Source organism: Sturnira hondurensis, unplaced genomic scaffold (assembly GCF_014824575.4).
Source record: "Sturnira hondurensis isolate 20B ecotype Veracruz unplaced genomic scaffold, ASM1482457v3 Scaffold0019428, whole genome shotgun sequence".
NCBI lineage: Eukaryota > Metazoa > Chordata > Mammalia > Chiroptera > Phyllostomidae > Sturnira > Sturnira hondurensis.
The window spans coordinates 10,454,396-10,479,292 of NW_028092059.1; the positions used below are offsets into that span (position 1 = coordinate 10,454,396).

The window sequence follows — 24,897 nt, forward strand, 5'->3', positions numbered from 1 at the left end:
AAAAAAATTTACCACAAAAATACATCCTTTGACCAGCAAGGAAAGAGTTTTGTGCTTCCTTGGGCAAGTGACAGAGAATCATACTTCAAGCCCAGGTTTGACCTAAATCACACGTCCTCACCTCTGCTAGGTTACCTTTGCCTATATGAGTAGGTCACCTGGGCCCCGTGACCCACTCTCCTCTCTGACACCACCAATGCAGGAAGGTGTCGATGGCAGCCAGTGTGATCACAAGTCCTGGGGACCCTGCCTAGTCCACAGCCAGCCACACTGCACAGTGAAGCTGACAACCAAGGTTCCAAGAAATAGCTCTTCTCCTTAAAAACCGAATACGCATGGAAGCAGGTACAGAACTAAAGAAGGTTCACTCTTCCCAGAGTCCTCTCAGGTGAGTAAAATGCTGACCCAGTGAGTCAAATGACTGTTTCCAAGCAATCCAGATGGCCGCAGGCTACATGTTAACCTTATGCTCAAAATAGTTTGTGGTCAAATGTGTGATGAACACTTTCCACTTCTCTGTGAAATACTTCGTCAAATGTATACATATTTAAAACTTTTCTAGTTTGTACTCACAAGTTTATAATTAGATCTAAAATCATCTTTGTTGAAAAATCACAAATTATAAAATAAGTGAGTAAAATTAACATTGCCTAACTTATCTTAAAGCATCTGTTTTCCTCTTAATTTGCAAAACTCTACCTAGAGGAAGCCTTCCTAACATAAACACAACGTAACTATTAAGCAGGGAGATGAAGAGAGAAAAGCTAAAGGACTCTGTCTGAAGCATTTATAGAAAGTTTCCTCAGTTCTACAATATCCCCACAAAGTTTCTTAAAGAGGCCTTAAAATGAATAAATAGTTGAAAATGAAATGCAATGTCAAATCAAAATGAATGTCAGTGTTGCTCAGTTAGCAACAGCCGAGAAGCTCACCAGCTGTCAACGCTAATCATAGCTCAGCCGTTGACTCACTGTGTGACCTACAGCAATACAGTTAACCTCGCGGGTTTTGTATGCCAGCAATAAAATAGCATCACAAACTCCTCGAAGGCCTGGTGTGAGTTAGAACTCGAAGATATTGCCATGGCCCCACTTTGGGAGCTAAGTGTTAAACAAAAACCAAAATTATAAGGAAGATGATAGGATGCTCTTCAAAGAACATTTCCAACTCTGTCGGCATAATTTTAGTGCTTTGATGAAGCATGCCTCTGAAGAAACAGTCAACCATATAGCATGGTTAAGAATAGTTTCAACTGGCCTTATCGAAAACACAGTGTATTCAGAATCTTCATCAAGCTTTAGATATCAGACACAGCCTCAACATATTTGGTTGTATTTCAAGGAGGAAAAAACACCAGTTCTTCCAGGAATCTGTGCATGGGGTTCTAAATAAGAGAAATAAATGAATTAAGGAATCTTTGGCATAAATTCTTAAAACTCACACCAAAAGAAATGTAGCTTGTTCGTCAACTACACTTGAAACTAAAGCCAGGACACAGATGTAATGGCTGGATGCTTAACAAAACCTTTTCTCTTCTTCTAGGGAACACTACTGGACCACATTCCCCAGCTCCCTTACAACTGGCTGGAAATGGTCCAACAGGTCAAAAGGCCCTATAACATGGCACAGCCACTAGAATAAAGGACATAGGTTCCTGTATACAGTAACCGCAAGGAACAAGTCCCCAACCTTTTCACACTGAACTGTAACATGGGCAAGAAATAAATCTTTGCGATTAGCCACTGAACTTCGGGAGTTGTTTATTACACCAATTAGCTCACTCCACTAAATACACAAATATGAGATGTACTTAGCACTAAAATCCAAGATTCACAACTCGCCTGCTTTGTATGCAGTTATACAGGGTTTGGAATCTTCCTGTGATGAATGAGTCCTCATTGTTTACATAAAAATAAATCCACAGAGATAAAGCTCTAAAAGGTAAAAGCTCTAAAAGATACAGCAGAGATATATCTACCTTCATATTTCCCACAAGTGATGCTGACTGCACTTTAAGCTGGCAAGTGGAACGAAGAACCCTATTCTTCCATCTCTAGACCTCTCTCCTCCTAAATATATATTCTTCAGATGGCATCTAATGATGTAGTTTCTACCGAAACATAAAATCAACAAAAATGAAGACTGTTTAAGAATGGCTGCTATTACAGTACTACAGTACTTTGTAAGTTGTTGTTTTTTTTTTTAAGAGAAAGGCTGTTTATGAACCTATGAAAAATGCCTCTGGCGATGAAAGATTATTTACTCAGAGAGAACAAACAAGTCTGGTAGCCTGAATTGACTCACAAAGTTAAAAGCAATCTGGTAAGCAAATGTGTCACATAATAATTTCAGTTACCTCAGTGCTCAAGGTAAGTTATACTGCTTTCAAACCCACAGATATGCTTTAGCTTAGGAATCAGAAGAATATTCATAACTGAAGTTAAATCCTTAAAGATACTGTGTTCAAAAAATAGAGTTTTACTCAAAGATAAAAAGTGAAATTTTTAGAATTTAAATTTCTTTAATTGATATCATGTTCCAGATGCTATGCTTAAGATTTTAAGCATGTATTTATTTTTATCTTTTAAAGGCTTTATTTATTTTAAAGCAGTTTTATGTTTACAATAAAATTGAGAGGAAAATCCAGAGATTTCCCATGTACCTCTTCCCCCACACATGCACAGCCCGGCCACTGTCAACATCAGTCACCAGTGTGGTGTATTTTTTACCAAAGATGAAACCTATGGAATATTGACACAACACAATCACTGAAAGTTGACAGTTTCCTTAAGGGTTCACTCTTGGTGGTACACATTCTGTGGGCTGGGACAAATACATAATGATATGTATCCAGCATTATAATATCACACAGAGTAGTTCCCCTGCCCTAGAAATCCTCAGTGCTCTGCCTGTTCATCTCCCCGGACACACTCCCACCTCCTGGAAACCACCGAATTTTTTTTACTGTCTCCAGAGTTTTGCCTTTTCTACATGTCACATAGTTACAATCATTCAGCAGGTAGCTTTTTCATAGTAACTTTCTTCACTTAGTAATATGCATTAGTAAAATGCATTTCAAGTTTCTCCATGACTTTTCATGGCTTGACAATTCATTTCTTTTTAGCACTGAAAAATAATTCCATTGTTTGTACATACCACAGTTTAGTTTACTTACCCATTCACCTACTGAAGAGTATCTTGATTGCTTCCAAGTTTTGGAAATTATAAACAAAGCTGCTATAAACATCTACGTGCAGGTTTTTTTGTGGACATAAATCTTCAGCTCCTTTGGGTAAATATCAATGAGCATGATGGCCAAATTATACATTAAGAATATGTTTAGTTTTGTGAGAAACTAAACATCCCCACGAGCACTAAAGGAGAGTTCCTATCGCTTCACATCCTCACCAGCATTTGGGGTTATGCTTATGATACTGGTTTCTCTTCTCTCAACACTCATCTGAACTTCAAGTTCCTCTAACATCTACCAGTGTCTCTGTCCAGCAGTTAACCTAAGTAACATAATGTCAACCCAAAGCTCAGCTGTTTAAAGAAATCTGGTGATGTATCTTTTTTATCATGCCTACCAAGGTGAGGTCTATTTCAAGTTTTTGTATCTTATGTCATGGAAAGGGTAAGAAATACAATAGATACTAAAAATCCACTATGTGTCAGGTGCTATGATCACTGGTTTCTAAATACTGACTTAGTGCTAGGCAGGGGAAAGAGCCGGGGAATGAAGTGACATTAACCTTACCTTATAAAGAAACTAGAGCTCTAAAAACTTTCATAAGCTGTGCACAATAACAAGCTCACCAAAACCCGGCTACATTTCTATAAAAGACACATTCAGGAAGCTAAATATCTTTTCATCTGGGGATCTATTAAAATAAACCCGAAAGTACATCTTACTGTGATTAGATATGATCATTCTATTTTTTGGTTGCTTTGCCAATATTTTGGGTTGCATCATTGATACTACCAATCAAAAGGCCCTGGTTCATTACTCTCTTACAAAGAATGTTTTGAGAGGGAGAAAGAGACTGAAATTAAAATAATGTCCTCAAAATTCCTATGAATTTTAATTATTCATTCATTACTTTGCCTCTCATTAGCATGAATGTTTTTCCTCACAGGTTTTGATGATATTAATAACAGAAGTAGCATAGGTTCACCTATAATTCAAGTCATCTAACACATCATCACTATCATTCTTATATCCCCTTGATTAATACATGAAGGTGAACTATAGTGTTTTGTAAATCATTCAAAGTGCACTGACTTGCTAGCTCTTATTCTCTTACAAAGTGAAAGACTAATTTGCAAAGCATAAAGATCCTGTTATTAGTAACTGTTACTATATCACTGACTTTAAGAAAGAATAATTTTAATTGCATTGTAATTCAAGCTAAAATGATATATGAAAACTCTGATTTACCAAAAAATGTTAGAGCTTTTAAAAAAATGTTTGTTCTTTAAATGGTTCACCATATAATTTTGATAAATAGCACTGTACTATGTAGCACTTAATTTACAAAAAAATACTATATTCACATAACTTTTTAGGAACATATCAGCCGATAATCAAGTCTACCATAACTCATATAAGCCTAAATAAAAATAAAAAAACAGTAGAAACTTCAAGAAATTTATGACTTACAATAAGAATTTAAGTCAGTAACTGGGACTGTCCACCTTGTTATTGGCTCACCTTCAGATCAGAACACAAGGAGAAGAGAAACAGAAGGGTGTTTCCAGAAAAACTGTTTTCTAGCCATTCTCCAGCAACCTCAGATGAAGAACATACCACTTGCTACTAACCTCAGTCTTAACAGGGTGTCTCTGAATGCAAGAATCTCCAGTGACAAGAACAACTCTGTTGCCAAATACACCACACTTCATATTCATGTAATCTGGGAATCTAACAATAGCTAATCATTTTTGAAAGCTTACTATGTTCCAGAAACTCTTCCAGGCTTTAATTTTAATGCTCTTCCACAACACTATGGGGGAAGTACAGCAGGTTCTTAAATAATTTCATTTTGTTATAACATAATGAGATGCCATAGGAACGTAACTTTTTAAAAAGCTAAAGTTATTGGGGTGATATTGATTGGTTAATAACTTAAATTCCAAGTGTACAATTCTATAATCTGTCACCTATATATTGCATTGTGTGTTCACCACCCAAAGTCTAGTCTCCTTCTGTCTCCATATAGTTGACCCCCTTTATCCTCTTCGACCCCCCCACCCCTCTTACCCTCTGGCAAACTCCATGCTGTTGTCTGCGTCTATAAGTTTGTTTTATTCATTTGTTGCTCTCTGTTTTACATCCCACATATGAGAGAAATCACATGGCTCTTGTCCTTTTCCATCTGACTTATTTCACTTAGCATGATATTCTCAAATCTTAACTGTTACATATACCAATTATCCTATAGCAAAATTAGTTTCCTTATGCATTATTCCACTTAAAGTCACAGAATCTACCACAGACTTGCTGGCCATTCTTCTCCTTGTTTTACCAATAGGGGCAAATGAAGCTGAGAGAGTTTTAGAAATTTGCCCACAGTCACTTAATTCTTAAGAAGTAGAGCTAGGTGTTAGATAGAGGTGGCCTGCAAAGACGGCTTTAAAGATCACACTCTTGTGTTTTCTGTCTTTTTGCTCAGGAATAAAACATAATCAATGGAATCTCTCAATTCCTTGATCCTAATAATATCACTCTCCACACTGAAAGGAGACCTTGATTTCCATACTCCAAAGCCCACTTCCTGCCTATGTCCAGCACACAAAAAAAAAAAAAACAGAAAAAGACTTTCCTCCACATCCGGGCTTTGAGAAAGCTCTCAGTGGTTCTCAGGTTCCACCTCAAAGTCAGCTCACAAAAGCCCACTACACCTTCACAGTGGGTAATGGAAGGAATAAACCTAACTTGTGTTAGGTGAGAGGGCCCACCCTCAGACCTAAAATAGATATTTGCTACATTGACCATACCAATGGATTGAAAAGAAACCCACACTATCACACCAGTGTTTCCAGTTAGGGCCTTGAAGGTATGAAATAAATGGTGAGGTTTGGTTTTTGTGTGTGCGTTTTTTTTAATTTTCAAAAAAAAAATGCCTTTGGTCTATTACAAAAAGACAAAAGCTTAGGGCACCCTTCAGTTAAATCTCAGCACTGCCACCCTAGTGTTGCTCCCATTTCCCTCCTGACCATTTCCGGCCCCCTCCAGCCAACCCCATTCTTCTTCCAGAGAAACCCCCCTGAGGAACCTCATGTAGCCCTGACTTTAACACCCTCTACTCTGCCCTTCACGAAGGTTGTTTACTGACTTAAAAATACCCAAGGCCCTCTCTCTTGATGTAAACGACCCTCTCCATCTACTACTCCATTCTCTTATCAGCTCAGATTAGGAAAAAAGGGTGTCCCATGAAATAAAACTTTTCTCTCACTAGATATTAAGGAATCACAAGAAGAGCATCCTGTCCTGAGAGGAAGATTAAGTGTCTTCTAAGGCCTTTCCCATTAAAACTATATTATTAAACAGACCTATAATAAATAGGAGGTGACAAACACCTTGCTCCTGAAAATGTGCCCACCGCTACAGAAGCTGTTTGCTTGCTACATTCCTGGTGGGACTTAAGTCAGAGGTAGGATGTGTACCCCTATACTCAGCCTCTGCCCCTCGACACATGGCTGGTCTGGGCATAGGAAAAATCAAGAAGCCTTTGTGGAAACTTTGTGGAAACAAAACTTAGTCACCTACTTGTGGGTAAGGAAATAAAAGGGGGGCTGAAATTAACAGAAAGCCTCTTCAAGACCCCTCAAAAAACCCCTACATACAAAACTAAAGTGGGCCTGTGACTGGGGATGCATTGAAGCCACAAACCTCCTCCCCTGCAGGTGGACACAGTCAAAACTCAGCCGACATTCACCTCCTTCCCCTACCAGCTTCTGCACTTGAAGTGGAGATTTAGTTTGCCTAGCTCCAAAAATGTGTACAATAATGACAGTAACAGTGCTCTCCTTAGGCCATCATCTTTATCCCTTCTAAATCTGACTTCATTTATCACAAAAGAAATAAAAATCTCTAGGCTTCACTTGGGTCAACAATGGACACTATTCACCTTTAAAACACGTAATATAAATGTAAACAATGTGCTCATAATGAAGGAAGTACTACAAAATAAAGTGAGACAATAAAATTTTTGCTATCACCCCTAAACCCCAACCTGCCCCCAGAATTGTCAGCATCTCCACAAGTATCTCTATTTTCTCACCTATTCAAGCAACTGAGTAAAATGTAAGTGGACCACATCTTATCCAATTTAATTGTGCTTTCTGTTTAATTAATCAAAAGAAAAGTACATATGATGGTTTCCCTTCTATATTCTCCCTTGCAAACTGTAAGCTAATTTGGTGCCCAAACACTTACAAAACTACCCCATCATCAAAAGTGCTTTAACAATTGATCAACTTTTAGAATCAACTTGTTTGTATTTAGGATGCAACCCCCGTCTGTATTTTAGGAAGGAAGCTTTGTACTGGAGATATCAAATGAGCCCAAGCTAGGGGCCAGGGGGACAGAGCTGCAGATATAGAAAGGCCACCAAAATGTGCCTGAACTTAAAGCCAGGAGATGGCTCTCTCATACATCAGCATCTTGGGCTTTCAACACCGACTCACTCTTAAAAGAGGGTAATTTGTCGGCCAGAATCATCCTAGAAAACTGGAAAAAATATATAAACACCAGCTAATAATACTATAAAGTATTAGCTTTTTCTGTTTTAAAAAATGAAGCATGCCTAGTCACATTTAAGGCCATGCTTCTAATAAATCTCAGCCAAATAATGAGTATATCAAGGGGCAGATTTTTCTTGACTATTGAAGTCAGGAAATCCCCTTCCCAGAATGGTTCTGATTGGCAGATATTTTCTGAGAGTAGACAGCTGAGGCCTGTGGTCATTTTACATCAATGGCTCATACGAGTTGGTCTCCTTTTCCCCTCTTGCGCCTCCCCCAGACTTTTTTTTTTTTTGCCAATCACTATGTCTACATCTCAACCTGCTACCCCAAATATGCTGATAGCAATGGCTTACAGATACAGGAATTACCGCAAAAGAATGCACACACTTGGATGCATATCTTATGCAACTCATTGACTGAATATGCCTATGATGATTTTTCTCAAAAACCCTTGTCAGCTTGAAATGATAAATGACTCAAACTGCTGGTATCTGTTTCATTTTGTCTATTAGGGTGGTCGGGATGTCTAATGTAGGAAGGAGAAAATGACAAAATGTCCCAGAAATCAACAGACTCTTGCTTGCCCTGATTATACTGACTAAAACTCACTTCTAACTAGACTGAATGGATAAAGTATCAACTGTTTATTCTGTTCTTTGAGATTAAAGAGAAAGCAAACACTAAAAAGAAAAAAAGAAGAAAGTTAAATTATAAGCTCGAGGTAGAACATGCCCTACTGTGGTTAAAAAGACATAAACCACGCACAAATTTAGCAGCACCTCATCATATTAAATGTCACTACCTCTGCACTGGCATTTTCCAGTGTCGTTACCGACAGCACTGGTCAGGGCTGGCAGAAGTAATCTAGTCCATTAAAGCCCAAGTCCTAAACCTAACTGCTCTTCTGAAACAGCCTCAGCAGAAGTAACATCTTTTCACCTTCACTTTTAAGGAACCAAGACAACATTTTAAAAGAATGTGCATTATCAAGTAAAGACAACTTCCATAACAAGTTAGCCAATTAATAATAACTGAAGCATATACACCTGGATAAACCTTTATTTAACATGATCATAGTTAAGAATGAAAAAGACTAACAGAACCTGTTCAATATTGCCCATTATAGGAGGAAGCACTAAAATCAGCTTTAAAAAAAAACCCATAAACCAGAGAATTGATTCTTCCTAGCATGTGTATTTGAAGTAGTATTTCCCACTCAGGACATGGGACTCCGAGAGTGTGGCTGGCTCCACCGCCTAGTATCCCAAAACCACCAAGACCAGCAGTGCAAGACAACCATGGCTTAAAGGTTTTCACAAAAATGCAGAAAATCAGTAGTTCATAGATGATCCAGCTATAAATAACTACCCAATTTCCTTCACCACCATCTTTGCTTCGGAAATGTACCACCCAGCTGGTATCACAAAATGCCCTTACATCATGGGGAGACTTACACTGACTAGGGAGGTGGCTACCAGCATTTCAAGCCTGAAAACACAAAACTATTCACCAAAATTATTTCCCTGGCATTAATTTGAACTATGGGAAGGCATGGTTATAGTGCCTTTTTTCTCCAAAGAAAAATAAAATGAAAATAAACTCAGCACTTTAAATTATTTGGAAACTTCATGCCAATCTCATTTTCATGATTTTCCCATACAAATTTTACCAAATATAAAGTAATACCACATAACTAAGCATTTAAAAACAAAATGAAGATTCAAAGTAGGGCCTCTTACATAGGCTCTTTCTTTCCCATTTCCTTTCTCAGCTGCCTACCCTCTAATAAGACAAACTTCTGGCAGAGACATAGAGAGTACCCAGACATGTGCAAGAATTAAACAAGGAAAGTCTAAATGAACAAACCCTGGCACTTGGAAATGAAGCAGTCTTTTAAAACCAAAAAGCCAAAACAGAGGCTAAATTACATAATGCTTTCTGATAAATTAACTTTGAAAAAATGGGATACACACAATTCTCAGACATGATTAAGGCAGAATTTTAAATTAGTGTCTTTCACATCAAGCTGACAGTTTCTAATAAAATCATGAGTGTACACATGCTCACCCACATTGTTTTTTTAACATCTAATCCATATTATTTTTTCCATTACCATTTAGTCCCCTTGTACCTCCCTCTGCCTGTAATCACCACCCTGCTGTCCATGTCCATGAGGCCTTCCCCACATTGTTCTTTAACAGATTAAAGTTTACAGTATATTAAATACATACACCATTACTTACTTGCTTCCTTCTGTAATGAGCAAACTGAGAGAGGCCTAGGACAGTTGCAAGAGCACCTCCTCCAGCAAGAATAGTCCCTTTCACTGCCTTTTTAAATGCCATTTCTTAGCCTGAAAAAGGTGGGGGGGGGGGGGAGACAAAAAGTTAATTAGGATTTTTATTGCATTAACAGTCCCAATAATAAAAAAAGACTGTACAGGTAATGAAACTGTGTTAAACTAGAAAGAAAATATAAAATAAGGAAGTTACTAACATGCCTATTTGAATATTACCATTCAAAAACAATAAACAAAAAAATCCTAGACATGGGAGTTGACTATACAAAAGTAACTTTCCAACAGGAATTAAAGAAAGAAAACCAAATTAAGGGACACAGGGGATATTCAGATAGTACAGAGTCAAGAGAGCTGTGAAAAGAAATGTCATTGTATATTTGACAGAACTGCATGCTGTCCTCGCAGATTTGTTCAGCCGCTAATCCGCTCCACAAGGAGAATGGGTGGACGTCTTCTACCACTCAGCACGACAATGAACAGTCAGTCACGCCTGCTTCAGGTCCTTTGGCAAGTGTTTAATTCAAATCATGGTACAACTCCCTTCCTGAGTGTGTTTCCCCTTCCTAATGAAGTTCTTACTATAGCTCAAGGCCCACACACTCACATTTCCATCTCTCTAAGAATCCACTCTTCACAGACAAAAAGTCAAAGGAAACCATGCCTTGGTCCTTTCTCAAAGTGCCAGTTTAACACTGCTACACTTCCTTTCACTGAATAAACTTTAAAAAAAAGTTATCTCTAGCCAGAGTTGCATGACACCACAATTTCAAGGGAAAACACTACAGACCAAATACTCTTGTGCTCACTGTATATTTCTAAAATCTTGCGTTGGTGTTAGCTCTTGACTGTATTTCTTCCCACCTTTAAAAAAATTATTTCTACTATTAGACTCATAAAATGTTTAAAGTTTTTTGAAGACTTAAATGTTCTTTACTTTTCAGAAACCAAAAAAGAGCATAAAAATGAAAATTTCATCAGAACACCTCTAGCTAGCTTTTATTCTGCTAAACAAAAAAAGATAACACTGTGTGATCACCGAAAAACATTCTAACCTACAGCCAGTAGTACCCGCCTAAGACTTTCATTCACAATTACAGCTGGAACACCCGCACCTTTCAGGGAAGTCTCTCTCCTATTTTCCTGAATGAGTGGAGGTCTGACCTGTCTGGACAATACCCCTGATAACTCTACAGATATTTCATAACTTAAGAAAGTATTTACCATGAAGTCAGTTTTAACCCATGTATAGTAAAGAACTTATAGTATCTCAATGTAAACTATGACACCTCAAATGTTTGGGTCCTTAAACAAAGAACTACAGTGCAGTTGGTAACCACAATCCTGCAGAAAATTTATTTTGGAATACTTTAAATTATATACTAAAATAAAAGTTGGCATTTCCTAAAACTTTATTTTTACTCTGATCTCATTCCTTCTGACAAACTCCTAAATTCTAAAACTCATCTTTATTAAGATTCTCACCAGAAAAATATTTCACATGCATCTGTTCTCTGTGGCTGGAGGTCTCTTCTCTCTCTCTTTTTTAAAGATTTTATTTATTTACTTTTACAGAGGGGGGAAGGGAGGGAGAAGGAGAAGGTGAGAAACATCAATGTATGGTTGCCTCTCCCATGCCCCCTAACAGGGACCTGGCCTGCAACCCAGGCATGTGCCCCACTGGGAACCCAAATGGCAACCCTTTGGTTTGCAGCCTATACTCAGCCCACTGAGCCCTACCAGAGTTCTGTTCTTGAGTGTCCCCTTTGTCTATCAACCATCCTCTCACCCCCAAATTATGCAAAACAGTTGGTATAGGAGCTTCTATTCATCATTCAGTCAACCATAAAAAAACCCTAATGTCGTCCTGGCTGGTGTAGCTCAGTGGATTGAGCACAGGCCTGCGAACCAGTGGATCGAGGTTCAATTCCCAGTCAGGGCACATTCCTGGGTTGCAGGCCGGTTCCCTGCAGGCCAACTCCCAGCAGGGGACGCAAGAAAGGCAACCATACATTGATGTTTCTCTCCCTCTCTCCTTCCCCTCTAAAGATACATAAATAAATAAAAATCTTTAAAAAGAGAAATAAAAAATTATTTTTTAAAAAAAGACCTAATGTCCAATGTTGCTCTGACAATAAAAACCACAACTTAGCCTATTTGGAAGGCACCCATTTGTTACAGCTAACCATCACCATTCCTTGAGCACCAACTATAAATGCTCAAATGAGTTCCTATGGCACAAAAGAAACCCTGGCGGCCCAGAGTTGATAGTGTGCTATCTCCGGGCTAACTGGGTTCCTCTGACAATTAAGGACAGAGAATAGAGACCCAGTAAATACCTAAACAATCCATCTGCCCTCCCCACACAGACGGCCTGATGTTCCCTTGGATGTGTTTTGTAGCTGATTGACTTTAGCTCAGTATCACTGCTCCTGTCTTGATAATGTCATTTATGACCTCAGAAAGGATACCACACATCAACAGCCAACTGAGGGATGTCATATAACACAGTCAATGAAAATCTTTCAACAAAGGCGTTCACTCAGCCTGTTAAGTTTGGAGGTAGTTTTTCCAGTTGTCTAGGTTCCTGTATTCCTTGCCACCTAATTATATTGCTTAAATTTTATTTGTCTTGAACCAAAACTTGCTAAGGGGGATATTTTCATGGGATTTCTCAATGAGCCACTAATACTAACAAAAAACTGCATTAATATATTATTTTGCAAAGTTAGCAATAATATTGACTATAATCAATAGTTTCTCTTTACAGTTATTTCATAAAATAACCGATACTTAGGGAATTTCTATTGTGATCAAATTCATCCATAAGATCATCTAGCTAGCTGTAATGAGTAAATCACACTCACAGGTAATTAAAAAACAGAAGCACAGAATCAGTCAATTTGACCTGGCTCTCCTATCATGGTGATGATGACGATGACAACGATTACTGTTATAATGATAATATTTGCCATTTACTGAGTATTGGCTAATATAATAAGTACCATGCTTTTCATTCTTTATACATATCAGCTCACATCAACATTACATCAGAATTTCATAGAAGAGGCAACAGGGGATTTGCCCAGCATCACTCCCTAGGAAGTGACAAAACCACAACTTAGTCCACGCTCTTAAGCACAGGGTAGTTCTGTCCTGCCTTTGTTCTCAAAAGGCAACTTCTTCCCAAAAGCCACACCATGTGTTTCTGTTACCCCCCATAGAAAGTTCTATTCTGAAAACTCACCCAATGCCCCTTGACTAGGGTCTCACTAAGGCAGTGAAAAATCCTCTGACAAAAATGTACTGGCAACCTTCTGCCACAAAATGTAAGAACTTTGTTTTAATGTTGAAAGAAATTTAAAACCTACATATGGCCAAAATAAACCATATGCTGTGGACTACTAACAACCATTGACACTCCATTATAAGGAGAAAAGACTTCACAATGATTACAAAAAGACTGTTTTCTTCTAAATAAAAGCTGCAACAAGCAATTTAGCAAAGGGGAACAAGAATGTCAATAAATCTTCACCTTTTGCAACTCAAAGCACAAGAAAACCAAAGGTGGAAATATTATCCCCCAAAAGAGTTTAGCTGAGTTAGCAGAGCCTGATATCCAGTAAAAGCCCACAGATTAAATCCCAAATACACTGACTTGGGAGTGACTCCTGCATTTGCACAGACCAGTGTTGGCCCTCCAACTCTTGCAAGGAGAGCACCAGCTCAACTAAACAAAACCCTAGATGAAAAGGTTCTCAGTTAAATATATTTGTCGGTTATCAACAGCCCTCAAGGGATTACAATGAATTGAGAGAATTAAATATCAAAGTCTGTCTTGTAACTCACAATTATAACTAATTTGTGCTATGTTGAGTGTTATTATTACTGATAGACAAGACACCCCCAACAACCAATCTTGAGAAAGAACAAAGCTGAACGTATCATAATTCCTGGTTTCAAGCTATATTACAAAGCTACAGAAATCAAAAGAGTATGGTATTTGCATAAAAACATACACAGCTCAATGAAACAAAATAAAGAGCTCAAAAATAAATGCACACTTAAATGGCTAACTAATTTCTGACAAAAGAGCCAAGACTATGTTCCCCTGGGAAAAGATAGTCTCTTCAACAAATGGTGGTGGGAAAACTGAACCACCACCCGCAAAAAAGACTGAAACTAGATATCACTATCTTACATCATATACAAAAATCAATTCAAAATGAATCAAAGACTTCAACATAAGACCCGAAACCATAAAACTCCTAGAAGAAAACATAAAGAGTAAGCTTAAGATCAAGTCAAGGAGACCAACTGGAAGGCAATGAACAGTCCCCAGGTGAGAGAACAAGAGTCTGGTTAGGACTATTTGAAAAATGCAAATGCAGAGACTGATGCTTTGCAGAAATCTCTAATGGCAGCAACAACCCAGAAACCATGACGAGACCTGAAAACCAATTACAGACGGAAGCAGAAAGAGACTGAACGCCATCGGGGTTTTAACCTGGGTAACTGGGAACTGGCCCCAAACATCACAACACTAAGACTTAGAAAGAGAAGCAGGTTTAATGGAAAAGAGCTTAGTTTGGAATTAGGGAGATTTGAAATATTGACAGAACACCTATGTAGAGAAAACAGCAAACAGACAGACAAGTGGGTCTCGAACTTACAAGAGTAGTCAGAACTAAAGGTATGGTTTGGGGGAATCTTCTGCCTAGAACCACGGGCACAGAAACATGCACTCTGGCAAACAAAAACTGGGTTTGCCACTTCTCTAAGTCTGTTGACCCATGTTTTTATCTACCCCCGCAATTTCCCTGGTTCAACTTAATTCTTAGCTGTCCTTTTAGGAGTCCCATTAAAAATATAGTGACTCGGACAACATGAACATCCATCCACTCAGATCCTACTGCAAACAGTCCTTATGTGCTCTCCTTTCTGCCTCCTCCTATTCAGCAGGACAGCTACTCTCTCAGCTAAATCATGCATTTGGATGACTTAACCACACATTTTAGACTTAAAAACAAGAAATAACTATCCACTAAAAAAGGCTAAGGGTCCCCTCAGCAACCACCCACAAGCAAATTTATTCTAGAACAAGAGCACACTTCCTGGCCCCTGAATTCCTGAAATAGTCTTCAAACTCCTCTCTCCATCTTACAGTCTTCCTCTCTTAATTTAGCATAAATAAAAATCTATCCATATGGATTATCACTCCTCTGTGGATATCCACTAAGGGCCCTCACTTTTATAAAAATTCTCCTATCCTTGGGCCTCTTGTGTGGAAATAGCAATTTCCTTTCCAATCTCCATACTCACCATTAACTTAAGAAAAATTGGGACTTCTCAGGGTTTCGAATCTTTTGCCAGCATACAAGTAAGCATATTTCTTTCCCCTCGTCCCTTGCAAGTGTAGTCAGTATGTATTTGGGGAGGGGTGGGGGCGGAAGTATAGCTCAAAGATCATTTTTAGAAGAGTAATTTCAATCATAAGCTTTGCAGTCCATGTGTTCTCTAGCAAAATATAAGGGACTCCATGCCACCCTGGTCACATAAACTGAGAAACCCAGATGAATGAGAAATTTAAAACATAAAATAAAAACACCAGGATGTAACCTAGATGTATGCAGCACATGCTCCTTCCCTAAGCCCTTTACATCAGCATATGCAGGTTCAAAAGTAGCAAGAAGCTCCTTACCCTCCAACTGTGTAGTCACCCACCTTGAAGCGGTCCATTTTAAGTCATGACACTCAATCAAACTCACAGAAGGTACAACAGTTAGGGCCAGGCCTCAGGGTCCATCTGTGTACAAATTCAATGACTTGTGGGGCACAGTTATATGAATCTTCCAAAACAAGGGTGCAGGACCTCATCAGAGGAAGTCCTAAGCAGCCATGGAACTTGGTAACAAGTCCACAGCAAAATGGAACACGAGTGAGCTCAAAAGTACCTTCCCAATGAGCAGCCCCATTTTATCTATAAAAGTCAAGATTTCTGGGTGCTTCGAACAAGACGTTTTTCAACAAAGCAAACCCTTTATTATTCCAGTTGATGTGATATCAAATGTTTTGTACACTTCTCTACACGAAAGTACATCAGGGTTCAGGCACACCAAGCATATGCTAAAGTGATTAACACAGTAACAATCAAAGCACACCATGCACTAACTTCTCTTTCACCAAGGTTGACGTTACAGGGTCAAAACTGCAGAGGAGTTCTCCCCAGCCAAGCCAAGGCACTTCTACATATAACATGTCACACATGTGATCCCTGCAGAAACACAAACATGCTTTTCTGAACGTTGTCAGACCCTAAATGAACAAAGTAGTCAGCATCTGAGGCCCACTGGACTCTTCTTTGGAAAAAGAGAGGACTCCTAATACATAAACTGAAAAATCAATTGCCCTTTGTTTTAAGTCAGGATAGGAAATGGACCCAGGGCTTATCCACAAAAAATTATCCCAATGGAAATAAGTGAATATATCAAGTCCTAAGAAAATAGCAGATACTTTTATCTTTGAATCACCTTCTTCTCACCTTTCCCCTATTATTAAATAAATAAAATTTTAAAGCCACAAACTCAACAATAACAATGACAACCTAGAGTTATAAAAAACACATACACTGAACAGAATATCAAAGAAGAAATGAAAAGTTTTTTCTGAAATTATTAAGAAAAGTATTCTGATAAAACAAGATAAATGAAAGAACAAAGTAAAAGTCAACAGAAAAGTTAGAAATACAATGAATTGCCAGATACTGGATGTCCAAAAATTTGGACCTGGTTGATTAGGAAGTTAAAGCTATATAACCATATACACCTAAACCCTAGCTTTGTCCTCGTCTCTCACGCCCCATTAGAAAGCCAGACTGCGGTAGGAAAGGCATGTTCTATTTCCAATTTCCCCAGGAAATCCCAAGCCAGAAGGGCCCAACCCAAAACATGAAAAAAAAATTTTAACAAAGAAAAACGATTTTCATAAAGACAAAAAAGAAACAAAACCACGAAACAAAGAGAAAATGAAAGAAGATGCTATATTTGTATTGGTTCACATAGCTTCAAGCCAGAAAATATGTTGGAAAAGCTTCCTACTAATCTCTGGGGCACTTTTGGTTTAGTTATATCACCTCAGGAGCAAATACACAGCTACAGATAACTGAGAAAAAGGTTAGCCCAGGACTGTGCCTCAGGCTCAAACGAGGGCAGGATCCTGGAAACTCGACAGCACAAGGAGTCGGTTGGCACAGAGATGGGCTGAGCTAGTTCCTGAGGTTCAAATCAGCATTTAAGGAATATAAGCAAAAGGCACCAAAAAGAAAAAAAAAGAAGAGGAAGTAAGGTCGACAACCATTTAAAGTGAGCCAGAGAAAAGGCTCTATTTGTTCCTGGGGGGGGGAGACTGTCTTAAATGTTATTACATGAATTCTTTTTGGTGGACAAGTTATTTTTTAAATTTATTTTTTAACTTAATAGTTTCAAATTTAATAACCAACTAAAGGGTTTATTTCACAAATGACTCTAAAATAAAAACACAGAGAGGGAAGAAGGCCAGAGAGGGACAGGAGGACACCAACTTGCACTCTGGTAATCGCCTGTAATATAAGACTTAATGTTTTTAAAATAGCATTTTCAAGTCAACTTCCATATTATGTATCTGTTTTCTACCATTTCTAAATTGCACACCAGTACTACAAAGTCACAAATTTGACCTTTCCCCTTATTTTCATGAGGTTCACTATAGAAGTACAAGAAATCAATGAAGCCCATCTGAGCTAATAATAGATTTATACCCATTAAATGTAAATGATCAGTTTAATTCCTAATGGAATGATTTCTATTACATTTGCTTTCCATAGAATTGCTATTAAATAATCATAAAAACTATAGTTAGTTCATGAAAGTAAACTTGTTCTCCATTTTAAATTCATTTTAAAACCAAATTTACTATATATTTTCTATCATCCTGGGTATGTTAATGGATTTTTGTTTAAAGTTGTAAAATCCTATCTAACACATTTAGTATAAAATTAGCAAACTTGCATTTATACAGTAAGGCCTGTTTGAGTGTAGGTCATAGGGTAATGATATGGGTGTAATAACTTAAACTTTTAATTTGAACATTTCACCTAAAATGTCATATGATGTGCTTGAGTGTGATGTTGTTATGTTACAGAATTATATGCTTAGGATTTCATAATAAAAGATTTTGTAATAAAAAAGGGTGTATTTTTGCTGTGCCCTGTATATTAACTAATAAGGAATGCCTCACTAAAGAAAGAGTACGGCAAACACTGAAAAAAACCTTGAATTCTGCCTGAGAAAGAAGGAATGTTACGAATAAATCACATAAAAAAGTTCTTCAGGCAAACAGACCACACTGGTCCTGCGCTTCCTGGACCTTTTCTGCCCCTTCACTAGCCCTGTTGTTGGGTTACAAAAATGGTTCGCATCGCTCTGGCAGCACAAATCCTCTTTTAGATTTTTCATGCTGTTACAGAATCTACTTTGGTAATTAACACAAGAAAAAAAGCCTTTTACTTTGATTTAGAACAAACTGCATATCAAACAATCGACTTCAAAATATCTCTTTAGTGTATCAAGCCTCTCATCCAGATTTATTCTAACAATCATGGCTGTTGAATATACATCGCAAAATGTTTCATAAAGAAATTACTTCACCCTATAAATAAATGTATTTTAAATGGACTTATGTGCTACAAAATAGTACACAGGCACAGCGAATCAATAAAAGGGGTCATAACACACAGCGCAGGGCAAAAGTAGGTTTACACTTGTGAGTACATGAAACAGTTTATTTTCATATTATTTGTTAATTACTGTATTATTTTTCCATACAAAAACTGTAAACCTACTCTTGCCCCATCCTGTATATGGGTAATAATAAACTTTATAGTCAAAAAATAAAAAATAAAAACATAAGAAAATTTCAATTAAATAGCATGTTCAGAAAAAGAAGTACGCTGGATAATTAAGTAATTATTTGCCTGATTCTTACTAAGAGATCTCTTTTATTATTCAATATCCTATATTTTATGAAATATAGCATTATAAATTAGAAAAAACTACGCACTAAGTATAGTCGTTTTTCTTTGAAGACTCAAAAATCTTAAGACTCAAGATCGTTATTCTGAAATCTCTTATTTTTTGAATAGCATGGCTAAAGAAGGTTTGAGAATCTGCCTTCCAATGTAATAAGCACAAACAAAACTTTGAAAAGCTGCCTTTTTTAACTTCAAAATGCTAATGCCAATTGACTCACTTAGCTTTTGCTCATTATTTTATCACAGAATGAAAGGAAAATGCACCAATTCTTTCCAAAGTTCCAGTTGCAATTGCATTATATTTATGTTATTACAAATGTATTTTAGTAAATACTTGAACATAGTTCATGAAATCCTAAACTCATAAAAAACTATGTTAATTTTTTGATAATTAGTTATGGCACAATAATTTCAGCTACTTTAATTTACTTACATTGTACAAAAAAAAAGTCGTTCTAAATTTGATTACAGCCCTGTTAATGCACAAATCATGGTTGAGAGTTATAACAAAGGCCAAGAAGTATGCTAGGGTAAGAGACCAATTATTCTACCTCCTTGAGCTTGAGAAGATTCCCAGGAAACAAAATTAACTTTGTATCCTGTAACCTTTTTCTCCCCTGTAGCCTGACGAAATTTGGACTTAAAACATACTCCCCTACACATCTAACTAATAATCTATTGCATATGTAAATGTAACTCTCAACAAAGGGCCAAATTACAAACACACAGCACACATGCAAAGGAAATCTAAGCTGTAGTACAGTCAAAATAATCACGTAATATATTTTTGGCTTAGTGACCAATCATATTCTCTAAAAGTGACTGACCCTTAATATTTCAAACAAAAATTTCATTTAAAAGTGTGGAATACAAATCATACAACATTTTGTTAATGCTGTCCTCTCATCCCCCAAAATGGGGGGGAAAAAATAGGTCTTCCTTCACCTATGCAAAAATACTGAGCAAAGTTCTTCTATCTCTTTAGTCATCTTGGCTAAAACCAACTCAGTCATAAGATCGTCCTCTGCCCACTTGAATAAGGCGTCCTTTTGAAACCTCTCCTTTCAGATTCTCCTTTTCTTCTTGAAAAGGACTGGCACCCACCCTACGTGGAAAGCATTCAAGTACTGGACTATAAACAAGTCCAGTCACTCTGCATGAAATCACTTTGTTGCACAGCGAATACCCTCACAATTGACTGTCTAAGATTTAAGTAACATGAACAGGAAAAGATAAAGGATTCTACTCAATATTTCCTCTAGAGTTCCTATTGCTGGAAAAAGAAAAAATCTCTATATTATTCTAACTCTCAAAACACCAGATTTTTAAAAATCGCCAGCAAGGTGAGATTAAGGGGACTTGCCTTGCCTTGTAATTTTGTTTCTACCACTAACTTGCTTTGTGATTTCAGGAAAATCATTTGAATTTGTGGTTTCTCATGCCACAGATAAATAAAGTATTGCTGAAAGTGTGGAGAGCTATTTTAAATTTAAATTTGTATTCTTTTCTTCATTCAATAGATACAAAAGGAAAAAATCTTAACTAATCTTAATGTTCTATTTATTGAGCTATATTAGGCAGTAAAGGCACAAATTTATTCTTTCATTCAGTAATTATGAATAGACCATCTAACAGGTGCTAGGCACTAAACATACACCTAAGTACAAATATACAAAACTCCTGCCTTGAAAGAGTTTACATTTGAGAGTTTACAGTTTTTTTAAACGTCTAAACCATTTTCAATTAAATATTTTGTCTTAATTTTTTTATGTATTGATTTTTAGAGAGAGAGAAACATGGATCTGTTGTCCTACTTATTAATGCATTCACTGGCTGTTCCTTGCATGTGCCCTGGCTGAGGAAGGAACCTGCGACTTTGGTGTATCGGGACAATGTTCTAACCAACTGAGCTACCCAGCCCGGGCTATAGTTAGTCTTCGCACGTAAACAATATTACCCATGAATTCAATTACTGACGACTTAAGAGTCATCCATATGAACGTTACACTACGCTATGCAAGGGTAATGTCCTCAAGGGACAGCAAAAGGAACAATAGCTCTTCCTTCAGTGGCCCCAACCAACAGACTATGCCCATTTGAATTCTTCCTCTGTCTGCTTTCCAAAGTTTTCCTGCTTCTTTTAAACTATCAGGTTGGTGGTAATTTGCCCTTTTGACCTTTGAGCTCTCCAGCTTACTTCAAACTTGTTACCACTATGGCCAGAAGTATGAGAGCCAAGTTAGCTAAAACTGTTTAAAACACAAATGAGTAACTCTGAGCTAGGCAGAGGAGCAACTAATGAGCAACTTAGCATTTGGATTTCCAACATTCTGGCTCTATCTACTCAAAGGACTTTGTCCTCTTCACTCTTCTGATCTAGGTCAGTGGAATTTCCGAAATAATTTCTGTAGTTTGCTGTACACAGTATGGATGAGACGACAGAAACTTCTTAAAATCTGAAGATTAAGCCCTGGCTGGTGTAGCTCAGTGGATTGAGTGCGGGCCTGCGAACCACACGATCTCGGTTCAATTCCCAGTCAGGGCACATGCCTGGGTTGCAGGCCAGTTCCCGGTTCCTGGCGGGGGACTCATGAGAGGCAACCATACATTGATATCTCTCTCTCTCTCTCCTTCCCTTCCCCTCTAAGATAAATAAATAAAATCTTAAAAAATTTTTTTGAAGATTAAGCATTTCAAACCAAACACACACAGTCCAAGATTAGAGAAAGAACAGACCCACATTATCTTGAAAAAAAATTGACAACATTGTTTGAATCTGCTCTAGAAACAATCAGAATAATTTTTTCTTTGCTCTCTTGGATTTAAAGGAAAATGTATAGATTAATGGACCAAAATACAATCTATCTGCCACTCCTAAAAAAACTTCAAAATTCCTTATGGAAGACTAGCTTATGAAAAACACCCTTACAGTCAGTGAAGATAAAATAACAACTGTACACTCTTAAGAAAATAATCAAAGCAAGAGTTTAATCAAATACTCAGGAAGTATCACTGAAGAACCTCCCCAGGCAAGGAAAATAAAAGGAAGTACATTCAGTCCTGCAACGGTGCATTCAACTGGGGTTTACTGAATGCCTGCTATATACTCAGCACTGCTCTGAGGCTGGCAATTTCTCTGCTCTCACAGACTGGGGGAAACAAAAATTAAACATGTAAACAAATTTTAAAATGGAGTATTTTGAAAGTGACAAATGCTACGAAGAAAATAAGATGAAATATTGGATTCGAGCAGTGAGTTTCAACCTTCTTCATCTCATGGCACACGTAAACTACTAAAATTCTGCAACACACCAAAAAAATTACTACATTTTTTGCCAATCTGAACCAAAAAATAGGTATAATTTTGATTCATTCACATCAGACGGCTATTGTTGTGCTGGTTATTGTCATTTTTCATTTGACAATTTAAGGGAATGAGGTTAGTGCCCCTGACTAAATAGCCAAGCATTGCAATGTTTTAAAAATTCTTGTGGCACACCAGTGTGCCTCGACATAATGGCTGAAAATCATTGGTTAGAGACTGACTGAGGGCAGGGAGATCCACTTTAGACAAAACATTTATTGAGGCGATTTTTGTAAAAACGTAACCGAGGAGGAACCACCAGCCACACATAGATCTGCGGAAAGAGCCTTACGCAAGGAGGAACAGGTATGCAAGCCTGGCCTGTGGGGAAACTGAAAGCTACTCGCAGCCCAACAGAGGACAAGGGTTAAGGTTCCAAATGAGGTCAGAGAGCAAGACAGGGGCTGAGTCGCCTCTGACTTCCTCCTAGAGAAGTGCTTATTCTGAAGAGAGAGACAGGAAACCAACTGAGGATCTTACCCTGTGCAAGAATACTATGAAATTTGTAGGAAGGAAGAAAACAGGAGGGAGAGAAGAGCCTCTACCCTTATTACCTACTAAGGTGATAACAGTAAAAGTAGTCATTTTTTTTCTTAAGGACACTATTAGCCATGTTCATGGTGAATAGAGAAAAGCATGAAAAAAAATGACATAATAGAGAGAGGAAGAGTTAACAAGTCACATGAGAAAACAGAATGTAAACTACAATCAAAAACAGGATTCTGTAATAGAAAAACAAATACTTCAGGGATAATCTTGAATGTAAACATCTATTGAATTTAACACACTTGAAAGACTGTTCCATCCCACTCAGCCTAACAACCTGGTAACAAAGAGCAGTCTACTGAGAGTGCCTCTCAAACACCAACAGCAGAGGTCTTTTTTATATTTCTATTTCCCCTTGGGCTGGGGTTGTTTGTAAGTGACACCCCCCACACACACAACTCATTATATCCTGAACTGATTTTGGACTCTTCTTGGAAAAGAACCCTGGGTCACATCTCACCAAGCTGACACACCTGGAACATTCCCCACCAACCACAGGCTGAGAAGCTGAAGAGCTGTGAGAAACTTACTGACCCACTGAGTAGAGATTTAACAGACAAGAGAGACTGCACATGATTAATTGCAGTTATTTATATTTATGGGTTTGAATCTTGAGTATGTCTGGCCTCTCCCCATTTTATTTCGTAATTTTCCCCCTGTTGGAGACTGAAGAGCAAAAGTCAATTGCCTGAGTATTGGCATCACACTGGAAACTAAAGGGCCATGCATTTCAATTCCAGCTCAAGAAACACTCTGGCTGAGCAGATGTAATTCAGCAGACCCCAGTGGGCTAGGCTCACACTGTTGTCAGTCAAATCGCACAGCTGAGAGAAATCAGCGGAGCACATTAGCAATTTATACTCAACAGCCTCTCCTCAACCATAAATTTCAAGATAATATTTAGTGAAACCCAAAGTTAACCCAAGAAATTTAGCCCATAGTTTGAGCCTACGTTCTTACCACGAGGCAGTCAGGAGGCAAGTGACTCACAAAATGAAATTTCTAATAGAACTCCTGAAAAAAACCCAGGTTCCAACATCAGTGCAGCGAATTTCAGGCCTGACCTCACCCAGTGCACTTGTACCTACCCCCTGGGTCATTAGTCTGGCAGCCATGGCAAGCAGCACGGCTTGTTTTCAGGCTGTATTTGATAGCCCATCCCATTTTGACAATCTCAGCCTGCACAAAGCCAGACTTCTCTGGACTTTGGTCTCCTCATACAAAAGACTGAAGTGCGTTTACTTTCCCATGGCACTTTTAGATTCCATCACCCTGGCCTTTTCCTCTCCAGGGTCTCTGGCCATCTTTCCTGTTTACCAAGCTGGACAATGGGTATAGGTCACTCACCACCAAAATGACTGCCATCAACACCTCTTACCCCACTCTGACTTTTTATGTGGGTAATAATTATAATAAAGTTAAGGAACATCTAGAAGTAAACAGCAGCCTTAAATAAGGTAGACATTCTAGAATTTCCTTGTAGCTTAGGAATTAATTCTTTCCAGGTTAACTACACTCTGGATGGAGAAGAGGTGATGGGCAAATGGAGAATTAATTATTATGAACACGAAAGTAGATAAATCAGTATCTGCGTATGTATTTAAGGATATGTGCATACATACACACATACACATAAAGGCTAGAAGATTAGACCCAAAAATAATTCAAAATCTATCTCTTCTTTGAATGGTAGGGTTATCAAAGTCATTTTTATTTTCTTCTTTGTGTGCATCATTTTTTTTAAATTTTTAAAATGAACATGGATTATTCTCATAATAAAAAATAAAGTCCAGTTTGGGGAGGAGGACTGTAAAAAACAAATTAAGAATTCTAAAGAGCACCATGCAGATAGATAGCTGCTACTGAACTAAATCC

The 24,897-nt window shown here is 37.8% G+C and overlaps 1 protein-coding gene across 2 annotated transcripts in view; it reads right to left on the bottom strand.

Annotated features, from left to right (window-relative positions):
* The window catches only part of GPD2 (glycerol-3-phosphate dehydrogenase 2), a 140,150-nt gene that overhangs the window by 99,529 nt on the left and 15,724 nt on the right, over positions 1-24,897 (bottom strand). The window contains exons 1-2 of one of the 2 annotated variants that reach the window (XM_037027810.1): positions 23,983-24,030; positions 9,993-10,102 (exon numbers count right to left, since the gene is read on the bottom strand). In XM_037027810.1, coding sequence (XP_036883705.1) covers positions 9,993-10,094 — 102 coding nt within the window. In that variant the 5' untranslated portion in view covers positions 10,095-10,102; positions 23,983-24,030. Of the gene's footprint in view, positions 1-9,992; positions 10,103-23,982; positions 24,031-24,897 lie in introns of those variants that run through there. The other variant, XM_037027808.1, reaches the window with a different exon arrangement.